A 14882-nucleotide genomic window follows, 5' to 3' on the forward strand; every position below is an offset into this window, starting at 1 on the left:
AGAGAAAGAGTAACAGTGCCACCACGCGGTAGAGTCGTGGAAGTGCAACGAGCTTCAATATGACAACTTGCACGTAGCAAGAAATTTACTAGAGCAATTTAGGGTAAATAAAATGAAACTGCCTCAAACGTATTGTAACGACTCCGCGTTACTGTTTTAGGAGGGAAACTCCTAAATGTAAATAGTTGCATTTTGGGAAAAAATGTGAAATGTGGGTATGCAACCACTGGGATCACTTAGAAGGAAAAATGATGGGGTGATGTGTCTAGAAAAGTATTAAGATATAGCCTCGGGTTGCTAATCGGGGGGAGGTAGATTGTAGACGCTGGTTCTACTAGAAAAGGCTCTATATTCTAAAAGTAGTATTATCCTGCTGCTGGTCTTCAAATAGCTCATTTATTATAAATGCTGCTCCTTTTTTTTTTTCTTTACTCTATGCAATTTCGCGGTGCTGCGCGTTACACTTTTAATACAAAAGTGAAACGTAACAGTTCAAATTCTAAACTTGCGAACACGAATAGCATGAGAATGAGTTTTATTCCCCAAGTGTGCTGACGCACACAGGGAATTTGCTGTGGTTCTTGACGCTTACAGTATTTACAGACAACAAACAGCTGACGTAAAATAAATAACATATTTAAATAATATACAAAGAGGAGGGTATAGTAGTATGAATACTAAAAAAAACAATAAATAAGGACAAATAAGAATTGTAATAATATATAATAACTATATCATAAGGTATAACATAATATAATAATGGATAAATAAGAATTCTGGTAAAGTTTTATGCAGCTTCTTGTCTCGGCCGTCTTGACTGTCGTATGTAGCTTATTTCTGTCCGATTTGGTAGCCGAGTCAAAGCAGACAGTTACAGCACTGCACAGAGTAGAAGATGCCAGAGTAGAACCGGATCAGCAGTTCCTGTAGCAGGTTGAACCCTATCGTACAAAAAAATACCACGTTGAACAGGGCTGATCTCGTTCCTAAACCACAATTATATTGCCATTATGAGGCCATGATGCATTTTACGCGCTCAAAAAATAAGAAAATGTATCACATGTTACTTTGCGCGCGTCGCGACTTCGGTTCGTGGCGACACGTTTACTTCACGCGCCACATTTGGAGGAACGAGCGAAGCGACGCGCCGACGCGCAGGTTGCGGCCGCCAGGGGGCGACGCCGAGCGCGCGCCCATTCGAATCGAGAGGCGAACGAGAGGAAGGAGGAGTCGAGCCGTCTTCCTGTGGCCTTCGTAGCGCGGGGCGTCTCGTAGGAGCATCGCAGCGAGCTCGTTTAAAACGTACGGTGAAGTACAGCGAAGGTACGGCGGAGACACGGTGGAGATCGGCGCCCTGCCCCCCTGGTGCACCGCAGTCTCGCTGCTTCGCTTGTCCAGGCGCGCGTGTACGCGATCCGGGGACGGTGACAGTGACAGTGACAGTGAGCGTGATCGCGCACGACGAGCCCTTCCCCTCCCCACTGTCCCGGTAAGACCAGCGGTTTCTTGGCTTTTCTTAGCTCCTCATCTCGTGTTCGTGGTGCGCGGCGCGCGCGCCGCCTTTCATTGTCATGATGATACATTCATTGTTAGTGCGCTCGTCGCGGTACCGTATTTCTGTTGTGTTTACAGTGGTACAGCAGCGCTGTCGTACTGCTCACGCGGTCAGTGTTGGACGGTGTTATTACTCGGATCGTAGCGGTACACAGTGTTGTGGTTGTGCTGATACACTGTAACAGCGATCTTTGTTCCGGGGGGGGGGAAATGAATTATTTCTTTCGCTCGACAGACGCTGAATTTGTGTGATTAAGGGGTGTGTTGATTTTTATTGTTCTCAGAATCATTATGGGGGAGGGGGAGTCACGCGATCGGGCTCGGTAAGCATCGCACGTGGCTCACAACAGTATGCAGAGAACAAGGTGGAGGTGATCCTCCAGTACGGTGTGTGTTCCTTCCAAATGAGTCACTTACATCACTGTCCTGCCCGCTGTCCTTTGTGATTCTCAGGACGTCACCTGCATATAGACTCTGCCACTTTTGTGTGAACTGGACACACAATCTTGTCCCTTGAAGGCCTTGCTGTTGCAGGATGCGCTCACACATGTGTGTCGCGCTCTAATAGCCCTCATCCATAACATCGATAACACTGTAGAGTTCGTCGGAAGTTGCTTTGGAGAAAAGCGTCTGCTAAATATGTAAATGTAAATGTCATCCATCTGTGTTTCCCCCGGCATCACGCTGCCCTCCTCTCCGTCTTGCCACGCTGTTCTGAACCTCGTCCCCTACGCCAGCTAGCTGGTAGGGAATGGGCAGCTCAGCTGTGATCTGCACCCTGGGGGCGGTGTGTGGATCCTCTGAGAGGGTGTGAGCCATGTCAGCGTCAGCAGAAAGGCCAGGGTGACTTGGCTTCCGTGCTGACAGCCGCAGGAGTCCGACCTCAGCTCGCGTGGCACCGGTGTCTTGAACCCCTGCTTGCTTCTGCCGCTCAGGGGTTTCCAGGGGGTCTCATCACCTCCTCAAGGGCCTGACTCTCTGCTCACGGGGGGGTGGGGGTGCAGCAGCAGCGCACACCGCCGTGGCACTTCCGGGCGTGACTTTGTGAAACCGAGTGAAACGTTGACTTGGGGCCGACAGGTTGCTGGTTCAGATCTCACGAAGGGCCTCGGCGTGCGGATGAGTGTGCGTGCTTAGCGGCGTACGCTTCCTGGAACGACAACCACGCTCTGCTTTCGACTTCGTCCCGTTTTGTCATATTGGCCTTCTCGCAGTAACAGATCCTCTCTCTCGTTGCATCTCTCTAATGCTCTCCTCCCTTCTCGCTCCCCGCCTCCGACTTGGTCAGTATTGCGGTTCTCTTTTTTTAGATCTCAGATGAGGAACCGGCAGGAGTGCTGCGCCAGGTCGGCATGAGACGCCACCCTCATTTATTAGGAAACGTCATCCGCTGAAAGTACCTTCTGCCCCCCTGGGGCCTTAACTCGTACCCCCACGGTGGCCTCCTTGTAGAGTGGCTGCAGCGGCGACAACATGTGTGAGGGAGCGTGCCTTGCGTGTGCGTGTGCGTGTGTGTGTGTGGTTTGGCGGCATCCGCTTTGCGTGCCAGCACCCTGCCATGTGCCACTCTGGTGGTAAAGCCAGAGAAGAAAAAATACCTCATGCAAGCAAGACTCTGTATGCAAGGCTGAGAAGGAGTACTTTAAACAGCACGGTGTGGTAAAGTCGTGAAGATAAAAGTTCTTCCAACCACCGTAACGGTGTCATAGTTGTTGAATTTTTTTTGCTACAAGTCATCTCCATCTCTGATTCACCGGCTGCTCAGTTTTCAAACATAGTTGGGACTGGAAGTCTGTTCATAATTTGACTGTAATTCCAAAATCTCTTTTGTCCATAAATCACAATGAGTAAAACCTTAACAATACAGATGTCCGATAATCAATTTTCCCCTTAGGTTCTATAAACCTGTCTCTTGGATATGGCTGCAGAAAATTAAAAAAAAAATTGTGACAGTTCTTTTTTTTTTTAATTATTTTTTGAAATTTAAGTTATGATGTCAGTTGCATGAACATATGACACGTTTGTTATTTTTCGTTTACCACTCACGCTGTGGAACAGCAGGCCTGACCTGTAAACGCTGTGGAAGTGAGTTGAATCGAAAAAATGAAGGCGTTTCCCACACTCCTCCTCTGTCTGGGTGCTTTACAGGCAGGAGAACGCAGGTCACATCGACTTTGCTCCAAACTTACATTTTTGAAAATGGTTATGTGTAGAAAATGCAGTTAAAACTAAAGTGTAATTCTGTGGAAATGTGTAACGCAGTACGAGCCGGTGCACCGTGGTACGTCCTGGCCGTCTTGCAGGCTGAATAAAATCGGTATTTGTCTGTGTGCAGTTTCCTCGGTCGAGAGATATGTGCACCACCCCCTTGCAGCGGACAGCTTCTGTGCCCTTTTCCCAGCTCCCACGCACCCTGTAGAGCTCTACAAATGAGTCGTTTAGCGCCAAGCCCAGTTTGCACGTGGCCACTTAGGTGCGGGCTTGTGCCGATTATCCCTGGATCACCTTGGACACGTGCCTGTTGACTTTAGGGGGCTGTTCTCATGCAACGCATGTTGGAAGGGTGAGAAACAGGTGCTTGGTTTAAGATGAACCTCCACGCACTTTATCGGAAAATAGCGAAAGTAAATTACGTTCTGGGCCGTTTTTACATTCGCACGCAGGATTTTTAAAAAAAGCACATCAGGATGCTGTAGGTCTCCTGCACTTTTCAGGCCTCTCCAAGACTTGGAAGCTTCCGTTGAACCTTGCACTTCCTAGGACGCGGGAGCTATTGAGGAGATTTTGTTTCCGTTTTTGAATGCAGATGCTTATGTACTGGTTCTGGATCTGTGTAACGTTAATTTCTACCCTGCTCAAAGTCTCGGTGGCTTGAAGGTAGCCCTCAACCTGCATCGGTGCCGGGGCTGAATGGGCCAGGAAGCCCCTTCGTCCGCGTCCCACCAAAAGCCAACCTGGGCTGGAAGCAGAAGCCTAAGATCCGCAGGGAATGCTGGATTACAGATTACGGTGGATTACAGATTATCGAGTCCGTAAGCATCTGTCAGAGGCTACTTTGAGAATCGGAGCTCGGACTGATTTGGACTGGAGTGTGGGAAATACCGGCGAATTTTTTAGCAATGTTTCTTCTCAGTTTTTCTCCACTCATTTTCTGTAATAGCAGAACTTTGGGTTTACTCAGCGTCAATTTTTAATCCTTTTAACGTGGTTCGATAAAATTCAGTTGAAGTGTCGCGTTGGTCCTCGTGAAATGCAGACATTTCGTCCCAGGGCTCCCCGCTCTTTCACTCATCTACAGGACTTAATACTGTTTTTCCTCACCGGCACTGCAGCCCCGTGCACTTATTGCGCTTCCTGCTTGACCTTCAAGCTCTGAAAGGACTAGCGTTGTCATATTTTGCAGAAGCTTTGTGCTCAACCGTAGTTCCTCTCGCAGTTTGAACCAACGTCATTAATCCACTCTGACCTGTCTTGTCATGTACCAGCCTTGTCTCCTTGTCTGATGACTGTGTGTGTGTGTGTGTGTGTGTGTTTGCACTGTGTTCCCCCCTCAGCAATGTCACGCCGTAGCAGAAGGTTGATGCCAAGTGGCACCTACCAGTCGGACGATGATGCAGCCAGCAGTAGCTCAGCAGGTTCCACCAGTCAAGTCTCCTACAAGGAGAGCCTTGTCAGGTACTAACTGTGTGCCCATACGCATATTTTTATAACTTTTTTCACGCCACACTACTGCTAAACACAATTATTCACTTGCTTGGTGCTAAAAAAGCAAACTACAATCTTCCTTTTCCTCTCCTAACAAGGATTTTTAGGAGGAAGTCTGGTGGGCGCAAGGCTGGGTCCTCACGCTCGGCGCCAAACTCTAATGCCTCCAGCGATCTCGGGGTCCAGTATGCCGCTGATGAGCCCATCACTACTGAGGAGTCTTGGGGTGAGTGCTCCGCATGGGGTCCAACCTTCTGCTGCTGTGAGGATCGGTGGAGATGTTGGTGGTCTGAGTCCCCCCAACCCCCCCGTATTCCAGACATAACCCCTACGCTGAGGGCTGGCTTGCAGAGGAGGACGTTCTCCTCTGTGAGGAGTTCTAGCACAGAGCCCAAGCTGTTGTCCAGCACTGGCACCACCGAGATGAGCTATACATCTGACTTCCAGGAGCAGTCCTCAGGGTACTCCTCTTCTGAAGAGGGATTCTACCGTCCGACCTTAAGTAAGTAGCTGCCTCTGCCTTTCTGTCTGTGCGTACTGTTCTTTCACACGTGTCATATCTGAACTCCCTAGACGTCTCTTTAGTTGTGTCTGTGTTTTCTGGATGTGTGTTTGTACAGTGATATGTTCTCCAGAGCCTTTGAGTTAAGTCTCTTATCTCCTGATGTCTGTGTAAATGACATTGGAGTACATGGTCCATTTCATTTTGAACGTCTTCCTTTCGGTTTGAAATATTCTCCTCCTTCCCCTATTTTCATCATCAGATGTTCTTCCTTCTGCTGGTCTTTTGTATTTTTTGTGGCTTTCTCTCATTTTTCGCCATGGACATATGAAACACTGACCATTACCCACGAAAACAAATTGCTGTCTTCATTCCCTGTGCGTTACAGGTTCAGCACAGTCTGCGGCCGAACCGAGGCTTGGTTTTAAAGATATGATCAGGTCCCCAGGTAGTGTGCTTGTGTTTTTGTTTCTTTTTTCTTATCTCACTTTTGACTTTAAGATCCACTGAATGACCAAGAACATTATAAAATGTCCAGTCCTTTGTAAAGCAGCATACTTTATAATTCAGTTTCTCACAGTTCGTATTTCAGTCGTCATTTTTGGGGAAGTAAGAGTAACGTTGATTAAAGGACCTGAGTGACTTACCACTGTAAGCGATATGTTGGTTGCATAAAACTTATAGAGACTGCAGTCTTCCATCGGGGGTCCTTCCGAGAGGCAGTACTTCATTTCCGCTCTTCTTGTCGTAGCATAAGTGCGAGCATATGGGTAGTGGTGGTAACTGATTCCTTTTTTACACTTTCCATGTAGTCAACCAGTTTTTGGATAAAAGTGTTTTAGAATCTGTGCTTTTTTGTCTCAGTTTCTTAAATCCCGGCTGTACTGCATTTTGGGTATGAGGGTGGGCTGGACCAACACTGTTCGAACCCTGTTTCTGGCCCCACTCTCATGTTGTGTCGCGTTAACCTTCCTTCTGGGCAGTGCGAGCCATGGCCATGCTCTTCTGGTGGACAGGAACAGCCTGGTACAGTCTCACCTCAGGATTTTCACTGCTGGATGTCTTCTTGCTTAGCAGGTAGGGTTCTTTCACCCTGCTGAGAGTGACAGTGTGTGGTCCATTGTGTCAGTGTGCGACTCTGTATCGCCCCTTCGGTATTTCTGCAGCGATTCTGTTCTGGGCCTGCTTCGAACGCTGTGTAAAAGCCTCCGTGACCCCACATCTCTGTGTCTGCTGCAGTTTAAGCACATGATAGGAAGCTATAACGGGAATGTCGCATGTGTGTCTTGGTACACGTTGGGCCAGGTGTGCGCGTTCAGCCAAAAAGAAGTAACTTTTATTTTTTGCAGGCGAACGGCGGCAGTTAGGAAAGTAATTCTTCTCCTTTTGGTCTTCATTATTTTGGCTTTTGGTGAGTTTTGGCACAACCTGCGATTGCTTGTTTTCTCACATTGCTGTGCTGCACAACCCAACCTTTGTGTCTCCCTCATTGATGGCCATTGCATTATGGCTTTGAGTGCGTACAGCATGCCAGCGCTGGTCTCTCTTTGTGTACAGCTGCATGGTACTGGTACCCCTCCATCCTTGGACTCTTCAGCAGAGGAGCTGCGAGAAGACCTGGACCTCTCCGCAGCACTACGGACACTGGTGTCCTTCAGGTTGGTGCTTCCTCGGGCTGTCCATGTGGACTGAGTGCTATTTCCATTTATATTTAAATATATTTATATAGGATAAGCCAATATATAACGAAGAAGGGAATTAGGATTGTTGGGGGCACTTTTTGACTTATACTTGTGCTAATTACATAAAGTAACTCATGGGACAAGCGGTTTCAGACAAAATGCAACTCATGTTGCAAACGGTCAAGTTACAGTTTTATTTAAATAATTTTACTGAAGAGAGGAAAAAAACTGAATTAGGTGTGTGGGGCAGCCTTTTTTCAACTCCCTCCCACAACGTTTGTGTCGGTGAACGTTAACATAGCTCATGTTAACTAGACGAATCAATGTAGTGTAAGTGTCTTAAAAAATTATTAGGAATTGTCAGTTATTTTGTTAGTTTTCTGCAACTACTTGTGTGATGAACATTGGTTTATATGGTGGAAAGAAACAAACTAACTGTTCTGTAGAATCACACGTCTGCATCTAAGTGTCTCTTCTTGCTAATGTAACGGTCACATTGTATTTTCTATGAGATGCATGTCGCTTTGGAGAAAAGCGTCTGCTAAATGAATACATGTAAATGTAAATCAGTCAACAGTCTAGACTGAACAGTAGTTTGTAGACAATGTTTTTATTTTATCAGTTAGTTTCAATTTTAATGTCACTCAAAATTAATAAAAATATTAAAATAAGCCTTCCATTTTTAAAAAATTTACTATAGCTATGGCCAAGATTTTCACAGACCCTGATTGGTGAAGAAATGGAAGAACTTATGTATTATTGTTTTATTGTTTGTGTCTTAGTGATAAAAGTGGCTTTGGGGTTATGAACAGATTGCCTGTGTTCATAAGTTCAGGAATCAGCGTAGTGTCACATGAGGACACCATACGAATGTCATTTTAAAGAAAATAAAGCCCTATAGTAAACCCTTAACGGGGCATGTTAGAAGAAGTGAACCTCCTTCTTCCTCTTGGTCCTGCTGTGACCACATTGTTGGTGCTTTGGTTTTTTTTTTTTTTTTTTTTTTTTTTTGGCAGTCCATGGTTGATCTCAGTCACCAGGGTGTGGTAACAGAGTCTATTTGGATTACGGTCGGTCTCCTCTTTGTATTGCGCACATTAAAGAGACTCATTGTACCATTATGTATGGCTTCTGTCGTAGGCCATTTGGTTTCATTATTCCAGTATTGCAGAACGGAGTTTTTCTTGAGCTTTCTAATAAATTTGATGTCTGGCAACTCTTAAGGAAGGATGGAGTGAAGGTCTTCCCCTTTAAATCTTGCTGTCTTTCCCCATTTCCTTCTCTATCCAGATGCTTCTTAAAGCAGTAAAAACAACCTGTGTTGTTTGCGTTGTATTCCTCCCCAGGGCGAAGCGACGGGGGCTCCTATGCTGCCAGTCCTCCGAGAGGAGATCCGCTCCCAGCTGGAGGAACGGGAAAGCCGCTGGATGGAGGAGCGGGAGAAGGCCAAGCAAGAGAGCCATAGAGAATGGGAACGTATGCAGGTGTGAGAGGAAGTGAGGGACCACCTGAGTGGGAAGGATACAACTTTTGTTTATTGCGGGCGGGAGGGGAGGGTCTTCCAGGGCATGGCTTGTTGTGCAGCTCTGAGGGGGTGTGTAACGCATTTTGAGGACGCATCAATGGAACTGAACCCAGTCTCATAGCTCCGCCCCACTTGCTGTTTTCCAGAGGGAGATTGCGCTGCTTCGACAGGACCGAGAAAAACTGGAGCACGTGTCCGAGGTGAGAAGACGAGCTTTACCTATCCATTCCATCAAGAGCTCCCCTCTCCTGCCTCCACCCACAGCACGGCATAGCTCCACCCCCCCCCCTTGCTGTGCATCGCTCCATTTCACGGGGCCCGCAGTCTGGCTGCTGGTCACGTGACTGAACCGTCAGGTCTTTAAAATCCACTGCTCTATGGGTTTATCTCCTCCAGACGCTGAGATCTGAATTGCAGCAGTTGAAGCTATCGGTCAAGAAGTAAGTTCACGCATCGGTGTGTGTTTGTGTTTATCAGCTATCTCTCGGTGGTCGTGTTTAGGTCCCCAACTTATCAGCTCCCTGAAGCCGCGGTGATGCTCGGGGCTCTTATCTGTCGTGCGGCACATTCACATTGTGCGGAGCCGTCTTTGTGGCACGTACCCTTTATTCGAAGCATCTTTTCACGTTGGCCTCTATCTCCCCCTAGCTTTGAGACTGAGCATCGCAGCTTTCTAGGCCAAGAACTGGCGGGAATGGAGAAGAACATTGCCGACCTGCAGGCCGGAATTTCCTCCCTCCACATTTCCACGGATTTATTGAGGCAGCAGGTGGAAAGTCAGCAAACGATGAATGCCGAGGTATTTCCCTGACGCCTGGACAGCGAGCTGACTCAGTGCTAGTAGCTGTCAGAGTGGCAATAGCAGCAGACGGTTAAAGGGCAATATGCTGATCTGATGCGCCGAGGGAGCCAGGCGTGGAAAGATGCTGAAGTGGGCACAAATCGCACGCACCCAGACGCTTAGGGAGAGTGGAATACGCGTTTCTACCACTTCGGTCCACAGCATTCAAAATTGCTAAGGAAAGCATCTGTTTAATTACTTAATTGGAAATCACATTTTGTACTTTAAAGGACTGTATCAAAATATGGTGAATATTGAGAGAGAATAACATTCATGGCATCTTTACGTGGTTAACATACTGTACATTGAAAATAATCAGAGTTTTTTTACAAAGAAACCAAAAGCAGTGTAGTAGGTAAAAAATACTGGCGCTTATCATTCAGTGCTCATATAGCGCTGGATAACTGATTTAAAAATAACCATCAGTATAAAGGCCCTTGAGGGCAACTGGTAGCACAGTGGTTAGCCCTTCTGCCCCTGCATTCCTAAGCTGCAGGTTCAATTCCCACCTCTGGCTTTAGCAAGTTATCTACTGTAAAATTACCCAGCTGTATAAATGGGTGAATAATTGTAAGTAGATTAATTAACACTGTAAATTGCTTTAGAAAAAAGCATCAGCTAAATGAATAAATGTAAATGCTTAATCCAGTAAGTTGCATAAAATGTAAATTATATATACTTTTTGTATTTATCTACTTTTCTAATAGAAGTGATTATGGCTCATCAAAATGTCAAGTGCATTTTGTTAACCATATAAAAAAATCTAGATTTATAGCTTGTTTGTAACTCTTGTTTGTAACAGTCAGGGGGGTTGAATGCTGTCTATACCCACCGCATGTTTTTCTGTCTTTCATTCCAGTTGTCTGCAGCTCTGATTTGTAGTGTGAAACACTCTGTCAATGTCTCCCCAGATGAAGGGAGAGCTGTCCAAATGGATCGTGTCCTACCTGTCCAGCGGCGCCCAGGGTACGGACCTTGTGCTTCAGCCTGAACTCCAGCAGGCCCTGGGGGACCTGGAGAGGAGACTGCTGCAGAAGCTGGCAGAGGAACGGGAGAAGGAACAGCCAGACATGTGGAGGAGCGTGGGAGAGACCCTCCAGAGAGAGGGAGCGGGAGCAGTCACCGTGGAGGTATATCGCCACATCATCATGCCAACGAATTTCCCTGCATTAATTGTTTTTATTATCATAATGACACAATTCCCCTTTACCTGTATTAGACAATTACTTTAACATACAGTGAAAACTTGCAGTCTCCTGATGCAATGAATTTAGTTCTTAAGTCAAGTATGAGAATAATGAAATAATTACTTTCCCCTACATAGCAGCTGAAGCCTTGATCATTAAGTAGGCCTAGGCCCTGGAGCATTGTGGGTAGTGGGGGCGAAGGAGCGCAGGTTGAACTCACCTGTGCTTTCTCACCTGTGCCTGGGGCAGGACATTCAGCAGATTGTTCACAGAGCCCTGCGTTTGTTCCACGCGGATGGGATCGGAATGGCCGACTACGCCCTCGAGTCCTCGGGTAACCCCAGTTCTGTCCCCTGCTGTGTTCCAGTGTAAAGTCTTGACTTGTTGCACCCCTGTTTTGTACCCGTGTGTCTCCTTCTGTCGCTGAGTCAGCCAGTTGGTCACATGTCAGAGTGGTGCTGTGGTGATTTGTTTTGTCCTTCCTGTCTGTAGGGGGCAGTGTGATTAACACCCGCTGCTCAAAGACCTACACCACCCGCACCACCTGCATCAGCCTCTTTGGGATACCGCTGTGGTACCAGTCCGAAAGCCCACGGACCGTCATACAGGTCTCAAACCTTTAGGTCTCCCATGAGTCTATTGATCTAATTCTTTTAAAGAATCTGTAATGACATGAAAAAGTGTGCAGCAGATAATACTCACACCCCTCGATTTACAGTTTAAAAATTAATCAAAGGAAGGAAATTCTAAGCTGTTTTCAACACCCAAAATGGGAGGCACCCAAACAAGATGCCTGATTCCTCTTGATATGGAGGAGCAGCAACTCCTGACCACTTAGCTCCTCACTGTGTCATGGAGTTGATCCACCAGTTGATCTCAAAATCCCTCCACTTGGGGCTGTTGCCCCCCCCACCCTCTCTCCCTCGCTTTGGGAGATCAAGCCACCTAGGAGAGAACCTGAATCTTGTTGCTTTGGAGGTTTCTGACCTTCATCCTGACCTTCTAACTAATGCTTTCAAAATCACTGTTTGAAGGGACCAACATAACTGCATCATGGACAAATAATGTAGATGAAGTCCTGATGTCGCCAAACCAGATAGGTGTGTTCTTTGACTCACTAGTGTGGTCCGCCCATTGCTCTTAGTTCTGACTTCCCAGCCTTCTTTCCTGCAGCCGGATGTGTACCCAGGGAAATGCTGGGCCTTCCAGGGCAGTGAGGGATTCCTGGTCATCTCCCTGTCCTATCCAATCCAAATCACCCATGTCACCTTGGAACACCTGCCTAAGGTCCTTTCCCCCACGGGCCACATCGACAGCGCCCCCCGGGATTTCTCCGTTTATGTGAGTGGCCAACATCCCCAAGGCTTTTTGGTTTTCCTGATGCCACTTGCCTCCACCTTGACATCTGGACATTTCTTTTGTCCCCCCCCCAGGGGATGTCTGCCGACAAGGAGGACACGGAAGAGGGTGCTCTTCTAGGAACGTTTACCTACGACCAAGACGGGGAGCCTGTACAAACCTTCAGGCTGTCGGTGAGGGACTCTAAAGTTACTGTCCCACGTGACATGAGCAGGAGTGAACAAGGAAGCATGACTGACTAGCATGACCACTGTTAGTAGAGCAGATCTCAACTAAACGTGTCTTTGACATGCTGGGCCATCTCAGATTCAGGGAGTGACCAGGTGTAGAATGGTGATGGGTAAATCAATGCCGACTTTTAGTCCTCCCCCCCCATAATTCTTAAATAATAGCAGTCGAGCAACTAAAACTCAAATTATTTTCCAAAATAACCAAGAGCCACTAGGCTTTTACAGCCAGTCTAAAAATCAAAGGTGACAAACACAACTGAAGGCAAATTGTAACAAAAAGCACCGTTCTCTTAGCCTCTGTTGACCAAAGAAAGAAATCTCTTTACTCTTCAGTCCGTCTTTTAAAGTCCTCATCCTGTCAATTAGCTGAACCTGGTACTTGATTCCTGCTTGCGAGGCCACACCAGCTGTGGCTCTGAATCCAGGCATCCACAGTGTCCTAGGTGGGCCCTTCTCCCAGTGGGATGGACCATTTGTCAAGTTCATCTGTTTCACAGTCTGTTTCTGTGCGATGCCTCTGACTTTCTGTCTTTGACACTTTCCTCCAGGACAATGACTCCACACAGCAAGTGTACCAGAAAGTGGAGCTACGCATCCTCAGCAACTGGGGACACCTCGAGTTCACGTGCATCTACCGATTTAGAGTGCATGGCAAGCGCTGGGTTGGATAACAGACGTGTCAAAAGTCTCTTTCCTATTTTAATTCTATGCAAATTTTTTAAAAATAATTAAATTTAATGGCCTTTACTAGAAAGACAAGGTGGCTTTACACAGCATCGGAATAAGAATAATTTACTTGCATGACATGGCCTACACCCCTCCAACTGATCAGCTTTGACTTGGTCATCAGGCATGATTTTTGACAATGCTCTCACATGGGCTTTGCAAAAAAAAAAGGTATCTGTCTACTTATGTCAGGTTGTATGAGGCTGTACCCAAATCGATGCTGCTGTAAAGACGAGCATATGCCTACATACAAGGTGGAATACAGTATGTGTTACATGTTTGTCATTCATTCACATCAGTAAGCACAGTAAGAAATGAAGGAATTTCAGTGTACATATTGGGTTTATGCATAATTTTGAAAGTGTCATTATGATTCATTACTCACACCATTTTTGTTAATTTAATGTATATTTTGCTTTGCACTCTGTACATAAAAATTAATTTTTTTTTTAGTCATGAAGGTTGGTTTATATTTAAACATTTGGCATTGTTATATGTTTAAAAATTTTTTTCTGCTATTCCTTAGGAGCAGGTATCAAGTCCCTTTATAGTGTTATGTTGAATGTCATGTAAGTGTCTGTGCAGCTTCACAGTATTATGAAATAGAAAGAAAGGTATGGGATTTATTTTGTTTTACTTTGAGATTTTAGCACTTAAAACTTCATTTTTTCACATTTGAAGTTTTGTCCAAGAAGTTTCTTGTTGCTGAGTTTTTGGCAGAACAAGACTTTTGAGTCTAAACTTTGTGTGATATATATATATATATAAAACTACTGAACAAAGTGGTTGAAAACCTCTTTCTGAATGTTTGAAACTTTTCTAGCGATTAATGATCATATTTGGTCCAAAAGAAGACTTCATTTTACTTGAAGTGGTACTTAGTACCTAGATTACTATATGTTTTGGAAGTTATGTAGAACACAACAACCATCATAGTGTACCCTATTTGATTTTTCCACACGTAGCTGTCCTTTCCTTGTAGCTCAAATATAACACATTGTGTGATAATTGTTTGCAGCTCTCGATGGGTTTGTCTGGTTCAGTATCATGAGCGCTGACATGTTAATCTGAAACTGGTAAATCCAGTGCACAGCTGGATATACAGTGATACAGTCTGCAACATGGAATCTTGATTTTACAGCAGCTGCTGATCCGATGCCCCAAATTTAGCATCTTTACACATTTTTTGTATGTACAGATTTTATTGTGGGAAGCATGGCGGCACAGCACGAAGCACTGGTAGCCCCTGGGCTCTGGATTTTCAGCTGGTTCAGTTTGTGTGGAGTTGCATGTTTTCCCCATGTCTGTGTGGTTTTTTCCCCCACATTCTTGTTTCCTCCCACAGTAAAAGATATTTTTCAGGTGAACTGGTGGCTAAATTGCCCTTTGTGTGTATTACTCTTGTAATGGACTGTTCCTCCACCAGATGAGCAGTTACTATTAGGAGCTTGATAAAAAGGTTCTTTGAGATGACAAGGGGAGGATGTGTGTATGAGTGTTTCATTCCTCTCAATTTTTTTTATTAGTTAGTTCCATATCTCATAGTTTTACTCTTTCAACATATGTCTTCA

The 14882-nt window shown here is 45.8% G+C and overlaps 1 protein-coding gene across 1 annotated transcript; it reads left to right on the forward strand.

The window, feature by feature from the left end:
• The first annotated feature begins 1190 nt into the window (after window positions 1–1190).
• LOC108930669 (SUN domain-containing protein 2-like) lies at window positions 1191–13692 on the forward strand. Its single transcript, XM_018746037.2, has 18 exons — window positions 1191–1489; window positions 5109–5229; window positions 5358–5485; window positions 5579–5761; window positions 6150–6209; window positions 6745–6838; window positions 7111–7172; window positions 7319–7419; window positions 8790–8927; window positions 9115–9168; window positions 9365–9408; window positions 9617–9767; window positions 10721–10939; window positions 11246–11330; window positions 11489–11604; window positions 12170–12337; window positions 12430–12528; window positions 13134–13692. The coding sequence occupies exons 2-18, from the start codon at window positions 5111–5113 to the stop codon at window positions 13254–13256; spliced, it is 1944 nt and encodes a 647-aa protein (XP_018601553.1). The 5' UTR covers window positions 1191–1489; window positions 5109–5110; the 3' UTR covers window positions 13257–13692.
• Window positions 13693–14882: the final 1190 nt, after the last annotated feature.

The sequence above is a fragment of the Scleropages formosus genome, chromosome 20 (genome assembly GCF_900964775.1).
Source record: "Scleropages formosus chromosome 20, fSclFor1.1, whole genome shotgun sequence".
Lineage (NCBI taxonomy): Eukaryota > Metazoa > Chordata > Actinopteri > Osteoglossiformes > Osteoglossidae > Scleropages > Scleropages formosus.